This window comes from Falco punctatus, assembly GCF_963210335.1.
Source record: "Falco punctatus genome assembly, chromosome: 3".
Taxonomy (NCBI): Eukaryota; Metazoa; Chordata; class Aves; order Falconiformes; family Falconidae; genus Falco; species Falco punctatus.
Genome location: NC_137582.1, coordinates 32421064 through 32441485, shown reverse-complemented (window position 1 = coordinate 32441485; position 20422 = coordinate 32421064). Strand labels below are relative to the sequence as shown.

General features: G+C 40.0%; 1 protein-coding gene across 13 annotated transcripts in view; it reads right to left on the bottom strand.

The window, feature by feature from the left end:
• Positions 1-20422, bottom strand: part of RUNX1T1 (RUNX1 partner transcriptional co-repressor 1) — a 206604-nt gene that overhangs the window by 73984 nt on the left and 112198 nt on the right. Inside the window, exon 3 of one of the 13 annotated variants that reach the window (XM_080381732.1) lies at positions 14670-14794. The exons of 11 other annotated variants lie outside the window; for them this stretch is intronic. Coding sequence is in view for 1 of the 2 variants with exons in the window: in XM_080381745.1 (XP_080237871.1) it covers positions 6835-6841 (7 nt within the window). In the remaining variant the exon portion in view is untranslated. One more of the 13 variants, XM_080381745.1, reaches the window with a different exon arrangement.

The following is a 20422-nucleotide window of genomic DNA, read 5'->3' as shown; positions in this document are numbered from 1 at the left end:
GCTTGTTACAGTCTGCTTCCAAAGGGTTGTCTGTAATGAATGAGAACCATACAAGCAGTACTCTTAATAACTGTGTCCACTGCTGACGGTATTTCCTTTCAAACTTCAGAAAGATTTCCTGCCACCTTTGATTTACATTTTGTGCCCGTTTAAAAGCACAGTTACGTTGCAGGCACTGTTCCAGAACATATATCTACATTAATACTGAAATAGCTGGCTGGATAATTTAAATTAATTCAGATGTGTGGGTCCTACCAGGTAGTTACTCCTCATGAAAATTTCACAAGACTGCCAGATCCCAAGAGTCAGAAGCAGCAGAAATAAATGCACAACTCATTATGCAACATCATGGAAAAGCTCAAGTAGGGCTGTAGCTTCATGCCATAGGAATTTGGGCAGGAGATTTTTAGAAGCTGGATCAATTCAGTGTCTCTTTTGACACTACAGCCTTAAACCAGATGCAAGAACATTACTACCAGGTGGTGTGCTGTAGCACAGGGAGAAAACCAAGAAGTCTGTGAGCCTCCAGTCGAAGCAGCTCCTCTCAAATCCCAGGGTCTCCAGCAAATTCTCTCAAGTTTTTTCTGCAATTAATGTTCACGAGGCTTCCACACTCTGCCTATAACTGGCAGTAAAGACAAGTTTACTAGTAGGGAAAAAATAAAATAAAAAATAAAAAAAACACCCAACAGCACAGAGAAATAAATTCAGCTTTGGTATGTGGAAGCACAGTTCCACGAGCTACCATGGGAAGGAGTTGCGGCCCTTTCAGCCAGCACTGAGCCTGACAATTGTCCTCTACTGACAAAGTTCATTCTGCAAGTTACAGACCAAGTAATCGTTTCAGATCAGATGCAATTAATAAGCAAATTCAGGTGCCCAGAATCCAACACTGCTGAAATTTTCCTCTGAAACACAACACCGAACACAATGCCATGGACCCCTCTGCTCTCCCCTACAGTGTACGGGGCTGAAGAACCTCAGACGGGGTATCCAAAACAGCTATCTGATCCAACAGAACAAAGAATCATCATGAAAAACTGAAGTGACCTCAGGAGATCAGATAGTCCATGTCCTTCCTTCAGCCTCAAAGCATGTGCAGTTACATCAGGTTGCCAGGGGTTTGTCCAATATGGTGTCCAATAATGGAAATACCACTATCTCTCTGGACATCATGTTTCAGTGTCTGATCACCCTTATGATGAAGAATTTCCTGGTGTCTACTTGGGGTTTATCATGGTCTGTTACTTGAGCCTGCTGCCTCTCACCCTATCACTATGCACCTCTGAGAAGAGTTTGGCCCCATCCATCTTCTCTACACCCTCCCATTAGGTAGCAGACATCTCACGACAGAAAAGATGATATCAAGTTAGTTATATTTAACTAGGAACTGCCTACAATTCACCCACAGGGAAATACTGGAGACAGGACACTTTACCCCTGACTTTCAAGAGCTTCAGTAACTTGGAGACATGGGATCCACAGTACTGCTCCCTCCTCCAGAAAAGATGTCCATATCCTCACCTTTAGAAGATTGGCAAGTAGAACTGGTTTGCGTAAGACGCAGCTAGGTGAGAAAGAAGGGGTGAGCTTTGATTTTATTCAAGTCTTTTGAGTGGAAGCCTTACACTGGGAATGAAAGACATGAATCCAAATCCTCCTTCTGCTTGCTCAAACTCAGGTCTGTAATGTATTCCCTTGGCGGGGGGAGCTACTGCCCAGCAGAAGCTTATTCCAGATGCAAGTAATCTCCATCACTCTTGCCCTGCCCAGGAACTCGGCAGGGAACATTTCAGGAGGGACCAAGGCCTGGGGTTAACAGCAGCAAGGAGGAAGCTGCTCCTGCACTGGTCCCGCTCTTCAAGGCAGAAAGAACAAATGTACATCGCAAAATGCAATGAGGTGCAGAGACGACTGAGCTTGTGGAGAGCTGAGCCAGTGAATATAGATAGCACGGTACAGCTCAGCAAGGGCCTCACCCGCTTCGCAGAGGAACTGTGTGAATGTGGAGTTAGCATAGCAGGATACTGAATGAAATCAGCTCTGCCAAGCGGGCCAATATGGCTAGACTATGTCTCCGTACAAGTAAAAATCCATGCGCTGCTGTGCCCTATGGATTTCCTGATTTAATCTCTACTCGCCTCAGCATCGCTGGCTCCGCTCCGTTTCATATCGCACACATTTCTGGGAACAAAAAGTAAGCCTGCACTTGTGAAGAGACCAGTGTTTCTGAATATGTGTTGGGCTTCCTCCGAGTACCTACCAGTTCCAACTGTGCAACCGACCTCAGGCACAGGAATGCTTCGATTCTGAAAATATATAGGTGTGAACTCAGCACTGGCCTGCTTAACCCTATTGATACTGAGACAGATCTTAGCATGCGCAGATACAGCTCAACATGCTCAGGAAACTTTAAAGCTGTAACAGTGATGCATCTGTAATGAGGAGAGAGTTGAGGCATGCAATTTTGGATTTGGAAGTCAGATACTGCTTGACATGCAGAAGTTGTCTTGTACACTTAGCTTTAGTCTGTGGCCTGGTAGCGAGAGATCAGGCTTCAGATGATGTTTTGTAGAGTTATTCTTGATGTACATACTTGGAAGAGAAAAGGATGCAGCAAACAAACCAGAAAACTGGTACAGGTCCTGAAAAGGACCAGATATCATGTCTTCCTTCTACTCTTAGATGTATTAACTTCTCTGTTCAGACTTTTCAAATTGGCATGCCACATCATTTTAGAATTTAGCCAAAATTGGTATTCAAGCCTTTTTTTTTAATTGCATGTACACAGATCACATTGATTTGGAAGATACAATGATTGTGCAGTAAATATGTGTGGAGTCTAAAATCTTCAAATCAAGATGTGATCGGTGCTAAACACCCTATGCACACCAAGGAAGTACCAGTCCTGAGAAACTGATTTGTTTGTTCCTCTCCAGCTAAAGGTCTGAGTTGGAAAGCACTACATCTTCAGATGGGAAGAGTGTTTGGGAGCCTATTTAAAAATACATATATTAACAGCTATTTCTGCAGCACGATCTGCATTCCCTGATGTGTTAGTTACCTTCCATACATTCATAGCAAGATGCAGTTCACAGCCCCATGTGTTAAAAGTAAGGGCAATAATGTCATGCAGATTTTGAAGTGTATTACTACCATAAAAGAAGAAGAGACTACAATACTTTGAAAACCAAGCCATTACACGTTGATTTTCAAACCCTATAACATGTATCTGAAGAACCCAGTGACCCACGGTCCTATTAGGGAGACAGCTTTTTTCTCCCATCTGAATCCCGAAGAAGATAAAGTCATTATGTAGGATGGTTGGAATAATGATGCAAGGATAACACTCAGACTTAAGTACTTCCAGACACATTTTCCCTGTTTGGCAGGAAACTTGTTTTGTAAGACACAGAATTGTCCTAATATAACAGCATAGCAACTGCAACTTAGAACAAGTCGGTTAATGGACTCTTAGGAGACTTTTGCTGTACAACAGCATTTAGACGCATGTATTTAAAAAACAGGTGGATAATCCAAATGTTCAGTTACTAGGACACTAACAGTTATGTCCATGGCAATTTTGTTTCTGTTCTTTAAACAAATCATCACTTGCAAGCACTAATGTTAAAACCAGAAAGCCACTCTAGTACACAGTGGCTATAAATGCCAAATCAATTTTCAGCAGATAATAAAGTCCATGTTTTACAATCAGCAATGCACTGTTTTACTACCCAAAATGTAAGCTAATAATATATAGCTCTGCTAAATGGAAAATGCAGATATGCTGTTAAGAAACGGGCTGGCTGTGAGATGATGGATCATTTCTGCTGGGACCTTCTTAAAGCTATGTGCAAATGTTTTGAAAATATCACATGATGTGGCCATGTGTTAAAAATTACAGCCAGTTAAGTTCTCTGCTAAGAAAAATATGTGGGCAATTTATGAAATGCACTCCAGGATGGAGATATCTTAAGTAAAACCAGATTTTGAAAACAAACCCATTTTTTTTGAAACATGAACTTAAAAAAAAAAAAAGTTGCAGCCACATCTGGAGAGCAGAAGTAAAGAAAGGGTGGTCTGACCTAATACCAGGCCATCTTCTGAAAGAGCAGCATTATTTCTGAGCTACAATGACTGTGATCACTGATTGTCCTTTTAAGGAAACCATGCTGAATACTGCCATGGGCAATAATAAAGCATTTTGTAGGCCAACATCTGTTCTTTGAAAGTACTATAAAATGACTGATAGATTTGTAATGTTTCATAAATAAAGTCCGGAATAAACAGCTAAAAAAAAAAAAAAAAAAAAAAAAAAAAAAAAAAAAAAAAAAAAGCCACACCACATTCACAGTAATCAGACAAACCTGTGTATGTTATTAGACCTGAACACTCGGTATCAATTATTTAGAGATAAACACTTCCTAGAGTTCACTACACAGAATGACAAAACTGTTAACTTTGTTACTGCAAGCTGCATGTTAACAGGATTATCTTCCTAGAGACTTTGCTTAGAGTTGCAGTAGTGCCTTAACAGAGGTCTGAATTGCTTTTACAGCCTCTCATTAGCAAGCCTTGCTGCTGTCACTTTGCCCTGTCAGGATAGTGAGGAGGTGAGTGGCCAGTCGCAATTGTAACAGTAGGAGCAGTTCATCTTTAAAGGGCAAATTTAGTTTGTGTAACTGTTATCATTACACATAAAGCAGAATCCATTCTTATTACTTCCTGTTCTTTCCCCAAAAGAAGGACTTCAGATGTCAGAATCACTGAAGGGATGCTTCTGAAATCAAGACTTCACACATATACAAAAGGCACAGACATAATATCAGATTACATAAAAATACACGTCCTTTTAATCTCCTGTACATAATGTGCTTACTTTTAAAATACAAAATCTGCCCCAGATGGCTAATAATGCCCATTTGAAAAAACCAAACACCACAATATTAAAGGGCTAAAATATGCTGTGAACAGATTGAGAGGCAGTTCATCCTAGAGGAGAGTAAAAAAGTGCAGATGGGTGTCAAAAATAGCCAAGTGTCAGATCTGTTCAAGTATCTCCATTCTGGCACATGCTCCCAGTCACAGCTGTTAGTGTATTCTCTGTATCCAAGTGCAAGGTTTTCTAACACTCCGAGCTGACATTACAACACACTTCTTGCTTGCTACTGCTTTAAGAGAATGCTGGAAATTAAAGATTTATTTAATGGTAAAGCTTAACGAGTATTGATAAGGATATACATACTCGACTGCAGCGCATGCCATTTTGATTAAAGATGCATGAAATTTTAACCAGCAGGTAGATTAAGTAATTTAAATGCCAAAGGCTTAATAGGTTTTCAAAAACCTCCACTCTAGGCATTCCAACAGTTTGCCAATAGCCCCAAATAATGCACAGAGGGATCAAAGCTAGTAAGATTGTGTCGTTTTAGTACATTTAAATATCTTAATAAAATACACCAATAGTAAACTGCATGAGAAGATGAGTTTCATACAAACATAAGGGAAATGTCAGTGGCTTCAAATTATGCAGAATGCACAGTTCTCCAAATTAATGAATTACCGTGGTATTTCTAATGAAGACCACATTCCCAGGAATGTAATGCATACAAATCAAATTTGGCGTCTAAAGGGTTAAATTGACCTTTCATAGTCCTCAGTTGTTATCTATGCAAATTAATTTGCCCATATTTCAACCATATAAATCCTCTTAGCTTGTGCTTTGAGCAAACAGAGCCCACTTTCTTGTTACAACCAGAGGATCAGCAAACATACCAGCAGTGGGGTATGACCGTGTATAAAAATCCTAAAAGGAAAACATTCTTCCAACAACTGGCAATACCTACATGCAACTGTGGTTGCAGCAAACTGGCAGATACTGTTTCAAAACACCATCTGCGAGGTGTACAGACTCTCTGTGATCAAGCGTAGCCTCTTCTGCCTGTCCTACCCAAATAATCCACAAGAACCAGCCAGCTGTAGGATCTCTAGCCCTGTCTTTTTTTATCCAGACACACAGGCTGCTATAATCAGGCACATGGCTTTCTTCAGTCCTTCCCAAAGGGGAAAAAAACAAACACACCAAATTCAATCCACTTGGTCGTGGTCAAGCATCTCACAAAACCCCTCAGACAAATCACCCTGCATAGAAGCACCGTTTTCATTGGCAATAACACTTATCAATTAGACAAGTGATCGTAAGATCCAAGGATAATATTTTCTTGAGGAAACCAACCTATAAAAATTTCCAGCTCCACAGCAGTCCCTGTAATGCAGCAGATTTTTTTATTGTTTTATTTTGAATCAACATATTTCAGTGATCTGCCTGGTGACAGTTAAGGACTACGGTTTAGGACAATGCTGCAATAATTTGTTTTATAAATCTCCCTCACTTCTTTAACATAAACAGCTTTTCAGAGAGATAATTTCAGCTGATGGGTGAACCGATCAAATGTTTGCAGATTCAAGGTACAGCTGGCAGTCATGAAAGCCAGCCCGAAGCTGTATTTCTCTTCAAAAAAATGATCCCCCGTGCAGAGACCTGCACCCACAAAGCGGGTGACTTTCTGCTATTTCTATTCCTTTTCACTGAAACATCCAGTCCTGCTGTAAGTATCATCTCTGGCAGTTCCCTTGCACAAATTCCCCTCCCCCAAACATATACACAACAGAATTAGCATCCACGATCGCTCTGTACCCGTATCAGCTTGCAAATCACCCTCTATATTAAAAGACAGAAAAAAAACAAGAACAAGAAGGGAAAAAATACCATCAAAAAAAACAATTAGCGTTTCCTCATTTAAAACCAAAAGAGCTGCAATAATTTCAACTCACCAGGCATCCTTGGATAAAATATACCACACTGTAAATGGCTCTCTCCTAAAAGCAAGCTTATTTAGGGCTCAGTGCCTCCTGTTCTGGAATGAACAGAGAGAAGCGAGGAGGGCCATCAGAACTGGCTGTGGCAGCGTAGCTGGAGGCAGGATGCTGGGCGCGTGCGTTTGCCAGGCAAAGACAGATGGAGAGCTGACACTCTGTATTGCACTTGGAGCAGAAATGTGAATGATGACAGGAGCACATGTGGCCTTGAACCCAGCCCTGTCTCTTCAGGCAGAACAATGACAGGGATGTGTGTGCAAATTATCACAACCCCGGCTCCCCTCAGCTGACTCCTTTTACTCTACCTTTCACACCAAGTTCCAGATGACCAAAGAATAGAAACTAAAATGCAGAGTGATAAGCCAAACACTGAATTATTCATTTTTTCTTTAAAAGTTAACCCTTTCTTCTGCTGACAACAATTAAAGAGAAACGCATCGCTTTGAATCAGCTCTCCTCCAAAAGTGGAAACAAATTCATTCTTTATTTTAACAGCCATAATTTTGCACTCCATAGGACCACGTTTGTTTATTTAGCTGGAAATTCAAAACGTGCACAAGGATATATGAGAGTCCCCCCTCCTCTTCCTCCCCTCCCCACACTTTTGTCATTATTATGCCGTTTTACTATAGCGAACAAAGTATCAAAATCACTCCCTTTCTCAGATTCTCAGTAGTATGTGTAAAATAGAACACACTTAGAAAGCAGACCACTTTTATTTTACTATAGTGCTTTTAACCCCCTGGGATTCCTGCATTGATATGTTCCAAACATTCGCAGCTTACTCTCCTTTACCTTGCTTGGTGATCCATGGGGGATGAAAACAAAATCTTCCCTGTAAAGCTTTTTCAAGAGCTGAACAATCATGTCCTCCCAATTTCTGATTTTGCACACCCCTTAAATGTTTATCCTTCACATGAATAACGTATGCCTGGCTAGGTTCAATGCACTCTTCCCTATTAAGCTTTAATGGACACCATGATACATAAAACTACAAGTCTTTGTTATAGTGCTTTATCTAAAGCTGGCTATTTTCTTCTCAGCAGTCCCTCTTTAGTCCTTTGTAAAACATCTTTGCCTCTTAGGAGAAACATACGCCTGACTTGCATGCCTTCTGTAGTACACATAGCCTTGCACAAAATTCCAGGCACAAGGGGAAAAAAATCTTTTTTTAAAATTCTCCTCCCATTTAGCACTTGCAAAAGCTTCTCCCTTTAGTAATGAGTATTCCTCCAGCAATTAGTTCGCAGATCCTGGTTCTGACTTTGCCTTTGTAGTATAGATTTAAACTCGTACAGAAAGGCAGCGATTCTCAAGTCAGATCTTCAGGAGCTGCATTCTTGTCAGTGCACGACTAATCATTTTGTACTTATTTATGCATCTCCCTGATTTTGTGTTATGCCATCTTCTGCCTCTACTACACAGCAACAACTCTGCTTTCAGGTCTTCCTCTTCCTTCCTCTAGCTGCCACAGAGCCTGATAAAGATCTATTTAGGAAAAGGACACACATGTGAAATTAAGCAAAAAATAACAACCCTTCCAATATCCAGACTGAACTCATGAATATTTCTCATTTAAAGCAAATCAATCACTTCATTTACTGATATTTCCACAATAACTTTTTAATGCTAAGTGCCACCCTTAAGCTTCATTTAAAAAGGAGAGACTCCAAACACAGGAGTGCCAAATTCAAGACAGTCAAAGAAGCAAAGGAGCCCCAGTAAAGCACCCTGGCACTAACAATCTAACACTGCTGCTACCTGAGGCGCACCTACATCAAATACCTACTGTAATGAAGTTCTCTATAATGGATTTTTGACTGCCAGAGTGCCCAAGAGAAACACCGAAACACGAAAACATTTTCATGACAGACTGCTTTCATGAAGGGGGGGAAAGTAGAGGGGGGAAAGGGAGAGAAACAAGGGAAAGGGAGACAAAGTCTGCACCACTGAGGCCCTGAAAGAATTTACCATTCTTTTTGTTTTATTATTTGATGCACTATTAAAACCAGTCAGTTAGTATTGTATTTGCTGTGTTGTTTTTTTCTTTTTTAATGCTGTAGTCTATATGAAAGGAAAAACATTTTCACAGTTGGAAATGCAACCTTTCATCAACATAGATGCAGCCTGAATCAGCTTCAGAGTAGAAAGTAACGTGTCAAAGGTATGACGCATTTTAATAAAACCTAACAATATTCACTCCTAAAAGAAGGTCTTAATATCAGTACATTGTAAATCCAGAGACCACGGTTCACGAAATTGAACTTCCATATGCTGTGTGATTATGCATCTTTTTTCTGTGTGTAAAAAGCCTTTTTAAGCTGTTATCTGACTACAGTAATTGCCACTTAAATTGATCCACGTCAACAAAACCTGGATCCCTGGAGATTCTCACCTAGAAGTCTGCTCATGGAAGGGGCTAACAGAATGCCTGTGCATCTGAGACTACTTCAGCATTTTCTCAAGCAGCCAGCTGCATGAATAGTTTTCCCCTCTCATTATTTAATACACTGAGGCAGGCTGCAACCCATTTGGCAGTCCTCCCTGAATAAATATCTGTGGATATTTATTCTCTTTCCCCACCCTACCCCATTTTTAATTCAGTCACTTAATGCTTGTCCTAACAGTTTTTGCACCAGGTCTGAAATTTTAGCAGGCCAAGCAAAGGTGGACAGCCCATTCTGTAAAACGGTTCTATTCTTGGTGAAGAAAGTGGTTTTAACATAGGAACAATTCTGCTCTATCACAAGAGTTGGTATTATGTGCAATCCACAAAACCAAAGGGATATAAAGAGAGTAAAAAATCCAGAAGATAATCTTCAGCCAGTTTCTTTATGGTGCACATTATGCTACACCTTCCTGGATGGGAATCAGCTCCTTCTTTGACAATCATTCAAAACACTTAACAAAATAATTTTAAATAATCCCCTACAACTCTTGAATTTGAAAATGGGTAAAGAAGGCAAAACAATCCCCATAATCATATAGTTGGAAAGGGGGGAAAGAAGATTTTTATGCAGTGGATGATATAAGGTCTGTAAGACATGGATCTGATGGAAAAAAAAGAAATTCCAGATGATCACCATTTAAAGATACAGAGATGGCCTTTTGCGCAAATCTAGCTTAATAACAGGGACTGGAACTCCACTGAAATGCATCTGTAGTTAATGAAAGCTCTCTATTAACAGTGAAGGAAGAATTTAACTCAAAGCTTTTCTGTAGGACTTCTCAACTTCCCGCTCTACTTATAGCAGACTGTTGTGATACATTGTGACTTCACACAGTGGGTATTAAGTGAGTTAATTCAAAGGAGCTGAAACCTCATTGATCCTAATTGAAAGCAATACACCCAACCAAATAGTTTTCTACCCCATCTGCTCTGGCCTGCCACCAGCTATTCAATACAAGAGAATTAATAGTTTCAGATATTCTAACAGACCCAATAAAAGCACTCATTTAAGCAGGACTGCATTAACAAAGTGAAAAACCAAGGGCAAAATGGGTTCAAATGGAGCATTTTACTCCTAGTTGGCTTTAACAAAGCTGAATAATGCTTATTCTGACTTTTTATGTGCAAGACTTGATAAACTGAATGAGAAGGCACTCAATGATCAGTCAACGAGCATTGATGAATGGTCATTAGGACCCCCCCAATCTCAGGGAAGGCCATTCCACAAAGTGGCACACCAGCTTGAAAGGGCGGACTCACTAATGTCCAGATCTCCCTGCTTGCTTGTTCCGCTTTCACTTTCAGACCACTGGCCACCAAATGAGGCTGACATATTGGAAAATAATCTTTTATGGGCGAATGGTAAATAAAAATGGAGGCATTAGCTGGGCTTTCAAATTCAAATCTGGTAGTTTTGTCAGCCCCCAAACGTTTTGATTTTCCACCCAGCTGGAAGCTATTAGTGTTTTCTTAAGGCATCCCACTGACGGGGCAAACCCACCTAATGTGTGAGCTGTAGAGCTGATGGAGGCGGGGAGGGGGGGCGGGGGAAGCAGGGGATGACCACTTCTGGATGCTTTCTGAACTTTACTCAGTTGACTGTCCAACCAAAGTACAGTGTAGGCAATACCTTCAGGAGAAGTTCACTAGTTTCTTGCTACCCAGTATCTCTTGTCGCCTGGTGCGACAGCAGTCACCTAGGCCTGTACCGGGTACCCTCAGTATGACTTCTTCCATGACATTGTACCTAGCCTCCCTTGTTTTTACTGCACTACCACAAAAGAGCTCAAGCCATTCAAGAAAGGCACTTGTTTCTAAACTTCTAATTCTTTGCTTGGAAACGGACTTAAAATATTCCAATAAGATACATGCTTATCTGCTGACAGTAGCTCTTAATGCATGCAACACAAAACATTTGCCAGATAACACTAAACATTTCCCTAAGCATTTCCTTATTGGCAAGGCTTTCTGGACTTCTGAAAAAAGACAAATGGGACCCTTAAAACATACATAGCTCTGTGAAATGCAGACTAATTGAGATTACCTACACAAATACTCAATAGCTGAAAGCTAGTCACCAAGCTAGGAAGAAAATATTCTTGGTTATCTAAGAGAAACTGTTCATCATGTTACCTCTATTACTGGATTAAATTCATTGGAGGTGAGAAAGCATTCATCTGTTTTTTCAGTTAAGAAAACTGAATAGTCATACTATTTCAATAGGATAATCAGAAATTAGTCCTCTGAAGAGGATTTCAAATCATCTGCTAAGAAAAGGCAACTTTGGCGATGGGTCAGACTTAGCAACTTGGAATAAAAAAAATAAAATTAAAAAAATCATCCTTGTTGTACATTGCCAGAAATCCCAGTGGCATTTCAGGAGTATTTCAGGTTTCAAAATTATGAAAATACACATAAAGACCTACTGTAGGAGAACAGTTCCACCAAAAATTAACTGACTCAGAATGGGAGGGCCAACATGTAGGCTTCAGGTCTTAAAGAATGCAAACTCTTTTGCTCTATATATACATGTTATTAAGAACACTCACGTGGACAAACTCACATATATGTACCTGTTTTGGTGTCTATTTCTTTCACTTGATCTGGTCTAAACCAAGTTCTGTCTTGCATTTTTATTAAATACAGTGTTTTCTATAGTGTGGGCAAAGTAAATTAGAATTGACTGTTAATTTCCATCATCATACAGATTCAAAGGAAATTACCACACTATCTGAGCATAGACATCACTGAAGCACTTTAGAAAATTTGATATTGATTTGATATTATTTCTAAAAGGACATAAGAAAAATACCAAAGATGCTGTTTCACTGACAGGAGAAAGAATACATTCAGTGTGACCTGGAGAAGCCTGAACAAGAATATCTGGTCCTGCTGAACTAGGGTCATATTTTAAGATCCAAAAAGGAAAGAAAAGAAGAAGGAAAAAAGGTTTCAAACTATCAGTTGCTTTTTGACTTGACACTCAAGTGTTTGCTCATTTAACATGGGTAGGGAAACTCCTCCTGCTGTAGTATATTAACCCTAGTTTTGACCTCTAATCGATGTCTTTTCAATGCATAGGATTTTCATAATAAAGATAATGTGAGAGCATATTTGTGTGAAAGCGTATCTACCACTAGCCATAAATTCGAGCCTTGCATTTTTCTTTGTAACATGTCAATATTTGTGACACTAACTAAACATATTTTATTCATTTGACAAGGACTGTTACATCATATTGAAAACTTTTGTTTCAATGTCACCACCTCCCCGTTTTGACTGATGGCGAGTTAGTTTTGTTAAAACGCAAGGGGTGATAGCGTATGCTCCAGTGAACTTTCCCTCCTCTCAGCACCAGAGACAAAAACCTGCAGCTCTGCTCTGTGCTGGCAGCCATCTGGCCAGCTTTCTCTCAATGCCTGCCCCACACCACACTGCAGGCAAAATTTCAGGGCTCTAGAGCTCTGTGGAGCTATTCATGACATACCAATTTCACATTTTCTGCTTGTACGCTTGCAACAATAAATGCTAATGAGGACTATGAATGACATTTTTAAAGACAATAAAAAGGTCTCCAAATCCCTTGCATATGGAGACACTATTTTCTAAACTTCACCTTCTGTTAGGGAGCCATTACACTCTAAAGGAAAAAAATAACCTAAGGAGAACAATGAGATGATCAAAGCATAACCGAGTCCTTACGAGTTCCAAAGAAAACAATGCTTGCAAAGCTAGCTTAATGACAGACAGATTTTATGCTGATGTACAGCGGTAACACTTAAGCATAGTAACTTTTTTTTTTATATAGTACTGCTACTTCTCATCAGGGGGGCTCAAAATTTAAGGGGAGAAGCCATAGCAAACCCTCACTTTCACTGATCACATATAACCCCAACAAGCCATAGATTTGTACTTTGTAATTATTAAACTCTAGACGAGTCCAAGAGTAAACTGTTATCATTAATTGATTTGGAACGCTACACTTTCATAGAGATTACTGTACTGACCGAGTGTGGCCAAGAGAAATATCAAATATCAATCTTTTCCCAAATCTGCCTTTTGCAATGCTATTGCTACTCAAAACAAAACGAAACAAAACAAACCAAAAAAAAGCCTTTACTTTTGGTACTGACTTTTATATTTAATTAAAGACAGCTTCCTGTTATTAGCACGGATTAAAAACACTTTCAGGAAAATCCACCAGGTGGAGCAAATACACAGCAATACAAAACATTTATTTATGCTCCTGCCATTTTCAAAAGGGAAAACATGTTTTATATGGAAATACTCTTACCTCTTGACCTCCCTTCTTCACCCTTTTGTCACATATTGATCAATTTGTACTTATTTACTACATTTATAATGGTACAAAAGCTTTGTTCAGAGAGGCCTTCTCACAAAGTTATTGTTCCTGATGAGTATCAATATGAATTTTCAACCCACAATAGTCATCAGATATATAAAGGAAATTAAAGAATAGTAGTATTCAACATATACGTGTGTGTGTGCGTGTGTGTGCGTGTGCATATTCAACAATATAATGACAATGTTGCTCTTGTAAAACAAACCAACAAGCATTCAGAAAATAAAGCTTAGTCTTGCATAAGGCTGCAAAATCTTTACACTGGCCTCCAAGACAATGGGCTGGAAACCCGGCCCCATTCTGTATGCCTTGTTATGTGTTTATACACATAGTAGTGCCAGTAACATCACAGCAGTGCCATTGTATGGTATGCTGGTGTTTACTATTAATGCCTTTATTTTCGCATGACATCCACCAACTACTGAGTAATTTCAAGAATGCAGTGAATGGGGACTGTAAATAAATATTTGAGCATACCTAGGACAGCTAAGCATTATTTCTCCATTTAAATTATTTGCTTTCCAGAGCCAGGTGAGAAAGCCACCTCCTCATCAAGTATTTTAACTTTGCCTGATGAATGAAAAGGTCTAATGGCACAGAGGCAGGTGGGCTCTTTTTTATGTGAAGAGAACTAAGTCCTAACAGAAAAGTGGTTATGGATGAGTCTTCTCACAGTTATAATAGGACAACCCACTGGCAGACCCTGTAATTGCTAAAATGGCAAAGCACTATTATGAAGTGAACTGCTCTAATGCAGCTCAGCATCTGGAAACACAGCAGAAACAGTACACAGACTCATTCAACCCTTGATGATGGAAAAGCATTATCGTTTGTGAGTGACAAACGGAAGGTACTGGTTTTAGTCAAAGAAACCTTTTTCTTTCTGTTGTTTCCTTACTTACACCTTCCATCATGGTTTTCTCTCACTTTTCTGTTCAGTGCCCTCTGTCTTCTCTCTGGCATCACATCTACTCCTACCTTCTTGATTCTGGGCCACCTCCTCACTCTGTTACACATCTCCCATCTCCAGTCCACTGCATGACCAGTCTCTGCTCCTGCTGCCTTGGACATCCATCCTCTCCCACCTCTGCTAGCCCTGAAAGCTAGAAGTTCCAGAATTTGAAGCTGTAAGTACTATCATAAAATATTACCCACAATTAAAATGTAAATTAAAGATCAATAACCAACACTGACCTTGAGGGACAAACGCTATGCCAGTTAGGTTTCCACTACAAAACTGAGCCAGAACGGGATCCACTTAATGTGCAATCAGAGGAGCACATCACACTCCCTGGAAACACAATGTGTTGATATAAGCTTTGTGCTTTTAGTCCAACCCAGACAAATCCCATCATAGCTAAGGGAAACTAATATACCAAATCTGCTTCTTTAGGAATGGCGAGGAGCTTTGAGGCCTTTAAATATAATTTCATTTTATCTATTTGAGTTGTACTCCACATGGTGCTTCGTTGTAGCCATTCAGAAGAGAAGCAGAAGAATGCAGAGGTGATTATGAAGTGGAATTTCATACCAAGAGCAAATTACACCACTTCACACTTGAACATCTGCAAAGAGCAGCAGTAAGTGTCTGGGCACAATGCAAGGTGCCAGTTTTAATGAAGCTCGAACCAGCTTGGGAACCGTTACCAATGAGAACTATCCTTAAGCAAGATTGTCACAGCGCTGACTTGCAGAGATGCCCAAAATAAATATTTTCTCAAAAAGAATGCTGATTTAAAACCATTATGTCTGAGGCATTTTTGAGGTGGCAACCATGGACTAAAGGCTATCATTTTCTGCCATCTTCAAAGAGGAGCTAGGCACCCAATGGGTGGGAGGAAAGGCAGTGTGGTTACTGTCATCACCATGCGTCCATGGAGAACTTTCATTTTACTATGCCACTGGTTGAGGTGAGCAATGGTTGGCTAAAGGTCATGGACAGTTCATTAGATTATGAACTCTGCAAAAAACATAAAGGCATGTAAAACACTGGAAGGAGGGACATGACTTCTATGACTTGTAAAGGTTTAACTAACAAATAGCGCTTTCATATAGACACTTAATTCCTTTATGTGTACAAATCCTATAGGAACATGACACTGACCACAATGCATAAGCCATCTTTTTTTCATCCAGTAGGTAGAAGCAATTCTTATTAAAACTATGGCTTCTTTAAAGATATTTAAAATTACATGTCTAAGTAATTCACTTTTAAAGGCACCTTTACACCAGAGTTAGCCTGAGGAGCTCATAATGAAGGAGGCCTGATTCTAAAGGTGAAGGATCATGTACATACTTAAGAGTTTATTAGATCACGATTATCGATCTGATACACTATAACAGCTCTTTTGTTGCACCATCCCCTGCAAATCCTTCTTAGATGGAGGATTAGTGGCACAATAGATCATAATGACTCTCTTGGTTCCATTGCGTTGTCACTGACTCCTGGCTGCATATGCCCACTGAAGGCTACCTTATTTTAATGAAGGGTCCCCGAAACCCTTCCTGGTAATGTCTGCATGCAAGAAAAAAGGTGTGCCCTTAAAACTGCACTATAAAACCTCATGACATATTAGCAGGGAAAATATATGTTACTGCTCAAACAATTTCAATCTCGCCCACAAGGTACCCAAAACCATCAGCACGTGAAAAAGTTCTCCGAGACTGCTGGCACAACCCTAAAGGCTGACCAAAACCCTTCAGTATAAAAGAAAATTAAACCTTAGTTCTTTCAGTTCTCCTTTTCCACTCCTACAACCACAAGCATCTTTCTTTGACCAGCTTCTGCCCACAACAATAAAAGGCCAATAGTCACATGCTATACTCATTTTTGCTGCAAAGTCATACTATGTTCCCTCCCTCTACTACTCGTATTTCGTGATCTTAAGTTTTGCCAGAACTATCAACAGCACTGTGCTATAAACTAGAGCATTAAAATTATCCAAACAGGAGTCATATTCTTCACTTATCACTCAAACAAGAAGCCGTACTTTAATTCTTCACAAATAAAATAAAAAAAAAAAAAAAAATCAAGACCATTATCTAAGTGAACACTTCAGTATCTTTCAGCTATAATCTTGAGCTTTACATCCCAATGAACACTTTGCATCTGTGGGCCCAAACCTGACCGGTGCACAAAGCCCTGCCTTGTGCACCCGCACTTTCAGCCTGTTGAGGAACCTCAATAAACAGCAGCTACAAGGAACAAGGACTATAATGACCCTATCCCAACATTTTAAAACTGAACACCAAGCTGGACATCTAAGAAAATCACATGAATAATGAGAACAGCAGTTGATAGCTGCTACCACTGTTTTAATGGGCCATGCCAGAACAAACACTGGCTTGGTTTGAATCCATGGGATGAATAAAAATAACGTTGCCAAGCATGCTGAAAATAAAGAACTCAAAATGCCAAGAATGACGATTATGTTAATGATCCACTGCAAAAAAATAACATTTTTCAAAAGTTTATTTGCTGCACAGCACAAACTCCACCTGAAAGAATTTGCTCCTTCAGAAAATTTTATCTCTGAAAATAAAAAAGGCCAAGCAAGGGGAGAAAGAATAAAGTAGAAGGAAAAAGCAGCAAATTCAGAAGCAAAAGGGTTAACATGTTTTGTTTTAGTCGGTATTATACCAATGCCAGAATTACAAGGGAAAGACTAAAAAGAGCCCTTTTTTATTATTATTATTATTATTATTCTTTAAAAGAAAAAAAAAAAAACAGGCCTATCTGTCACAGGGTTGTCCGGGCTGGAAGAACTGGCAGGAACCTCAAATTCCTGACCAAACCCTCTTCCACACAATGCCTCCTGAATGGAAGGAACCCAGGCCCGGCAGAGATAGCCTGCTGTCAGGAACCAGCCCTGACGTGTGCGGACAGACCGGGCTGGCCTCGCAGGATGTCAGAGCAGCAAACTGCTGTTCAAGATACTGGGTTTTCACACACTCCCGGCCTGGATGTTTTGCTCTCAGGTAATTAAACAAGGAAACGGGGCTGATGTGTACGAGTCTGACCCCTGCGCCTCGGCTCCACGGTTCTGCATATCAACTTCCGCACGAACTGCCCGGAGCATCAACAGAGTCTTCTACTCCTGCTCTCAGCCTCTCCTGCTCCCGACACCAAGCCCTAAAACAAATCCTCCTGGAAATATCTGCTGCTGCCTACTCCTTTTTATTATTTTTTTATTATTATTTTTATTTAAGAAGGGCTAAATTACTTGCTCTCTTCCACACACCTTGCTGCTGTGTCTCATAAAAAGAAAGGAAAAAGGAAAGAATGGGATACTTTTGGGTAGCTGTTCTTCAGCTAGCCATATAAAATATTAAGTATCTCGAGGAAGGGAAGAACAGACAGAAAGATGAGACAAGGGATTCCCAAATTAATGCTTACTTTAACGTCATTACTCAAAATGAGAAAGATCCTGAAAAATATTTCCAGTTTGTCCACCCAACTGCCAGACATTCACTTATTTGGAAATATAATTGTTCTGATTTAAGCATTATTGAAGAGTCTTTATCTTACAATAGCGAATAAATCATAGAATCATTAGAAAAATAGACCCGTGTTTTCTCTCTTTTTCCCCCCAATTTAAGAAACGGGAAAAGGCAAGTATTGCCACCTATATGCAGTGAAAACCCAACACAGAGTGCTCTATGACTGACCTAGTTTCTACACTCTTTAAAGGCTATTTAAACAAAAATTACTTTTAAAAAAGGTAACACATTCCTACTTCTTTCTGGAAAATCCACAGAATAGAATATTGGCTGAAAACAGAAGAGCCCAGAAGAAAGAGGAGTACAAAAGCATGCCTGCTTGTCAGTGTTCAACACAAAGAACATTAAATGAAAACAACTGGCATGCTGCCAAATTCCTATACAGGCAAAGAGATTCAAATAAATTGATTTCACGCATCACACTGACCTGGGATCAGTGAGCAGTGGTACAATACACTCACTGCTCCATGTGGGGCAAAGCCCATTAACGTTATCAGAGCCACAGCACATTACCAAGGAGGGGGGGGGGGGGGGGGGGAAAGAAGGGGCGGGAGTGGGCGTAGAGAGAGAACCCAAACTCTGCAAACTGGGGGGGGGGGGGGGGGGGGGGGGCACTCACTTTGAAAAAGGAATTTCAGCTTCAGCTGGAATGCTTGGTTTCACTTTACTAATAAATATATCATATTGTGAGAGCTCATCCTCTGCTCACCTCAAAGGTTTCAAAGATCTTATTTTCAAATTAAAATAAATACTAATGTCACACACACACTCCCTTTGCATTCTACTTTTAACACAGTTGTTCCCAAACTCAGTTATTCTCTGTGAATTTCCTCCCTTCTCCATCCACCAGCATTTTATATAGATTATGGGTTATTTTCTTTGTACTTCAAAAGCTGGATGCTTGCCCAGGATACTCTTACTCGCTCTCAAAGTAAGCTAGAGAAATCGGCCACCACGCTCAACTGGCCCAAATGAACTTGACCTACAGACAAAAATGCCTTATTTGCAAGGCAGCAATGAGCAGGGCCCCGGTCCCCTTTGCAGAGTCACCCAGGCACGCTCCTTCCCTCCAAAACCAGCTTGTTTAGACTTTCACTCTCTTAGGATGTGTGAAGTAACCCCTGTATGCCGTGTAGTCTCTTGTCATCCCAGCTTTGTTTTTCATTAAGATCTCTCACGCTCTAATCAAGAGCAATGCCAGCAAGCCACAGGTGTGCACTACATGAACAGATGAAAATCTGATTGTGAGCTGTGTAATGGCAATTTGCTGTCTATAACACACTCGTCCCCTTTTGCATCTGCTTTATGTTAGAAGGCGGGTTTATTATTTCCATTGTAGTCTTTTAAGATACGTAGGTAAGCAAACAATTGTTTTGAAGAAAAAAAGGAAACCAAGAAAAGACTCTGCAACAGTAAAACAAAGATGAGGATGCTTGAAATGGATCACATCAGCACAGGTAGTCTAATGCTACAAGAGGCCATTGCTTCAAGCAGACAATAGACTGAAGCACCTTCTATTTTGCCTTTTATTCCATTTTGGTTTCAAATCGCAAGTCAGATATTCTTGGGCACAGCAAAGTCCATATTAAGTTAAGCTGTAAGAGTACCAGCTTCACCTCTAATCACTCATCCAAATTTCAGGATGGAGTGGAGCTTCTTGGCCATTTAAGGCTAAATTTTTTGAACATGTGACATTACAAACTCACATATCAAGATGTATGTACCTTACCCAGCCACCTCAAATCAAGTAAATGTCAAAATGGGAATGCCCAAAGCTCTAACAACTACTAACCACTACTGATCACTCTCTTTTATGAAGAGCTGCTACAAAGCAGTTTTGGATCTTCTTCATCACCAAGGTGAAAAATATAGAATATCATTAACTCTGTAAGTTGTGTTATACAGAGGATGCGTTTGTTTTGGTATAAGGCTACACCAGTTGAACTGCACAGGAAAGGGAATCACTTGGCACACAGTGGCAGAGATGTGCCTGCACCCAGGTGACAAGGGCAGCCTGACCCGCCCAATAGTTAGTTAGTTAACACATAATGTGCCGTTCCCCCCCCCATTTATGAATATTTCAGTAGTACAACCCGATCATTTGGACCTTATAAAGATGAAATTAATTTTAGTCATGTTAATTCCCTCTATCTATAAAGATGAACAGTATTAGAAAACATGCCTTTCTCCTAAGCTGTAGGAAATTTCCATTATCTTGCACGTGCTCTGAC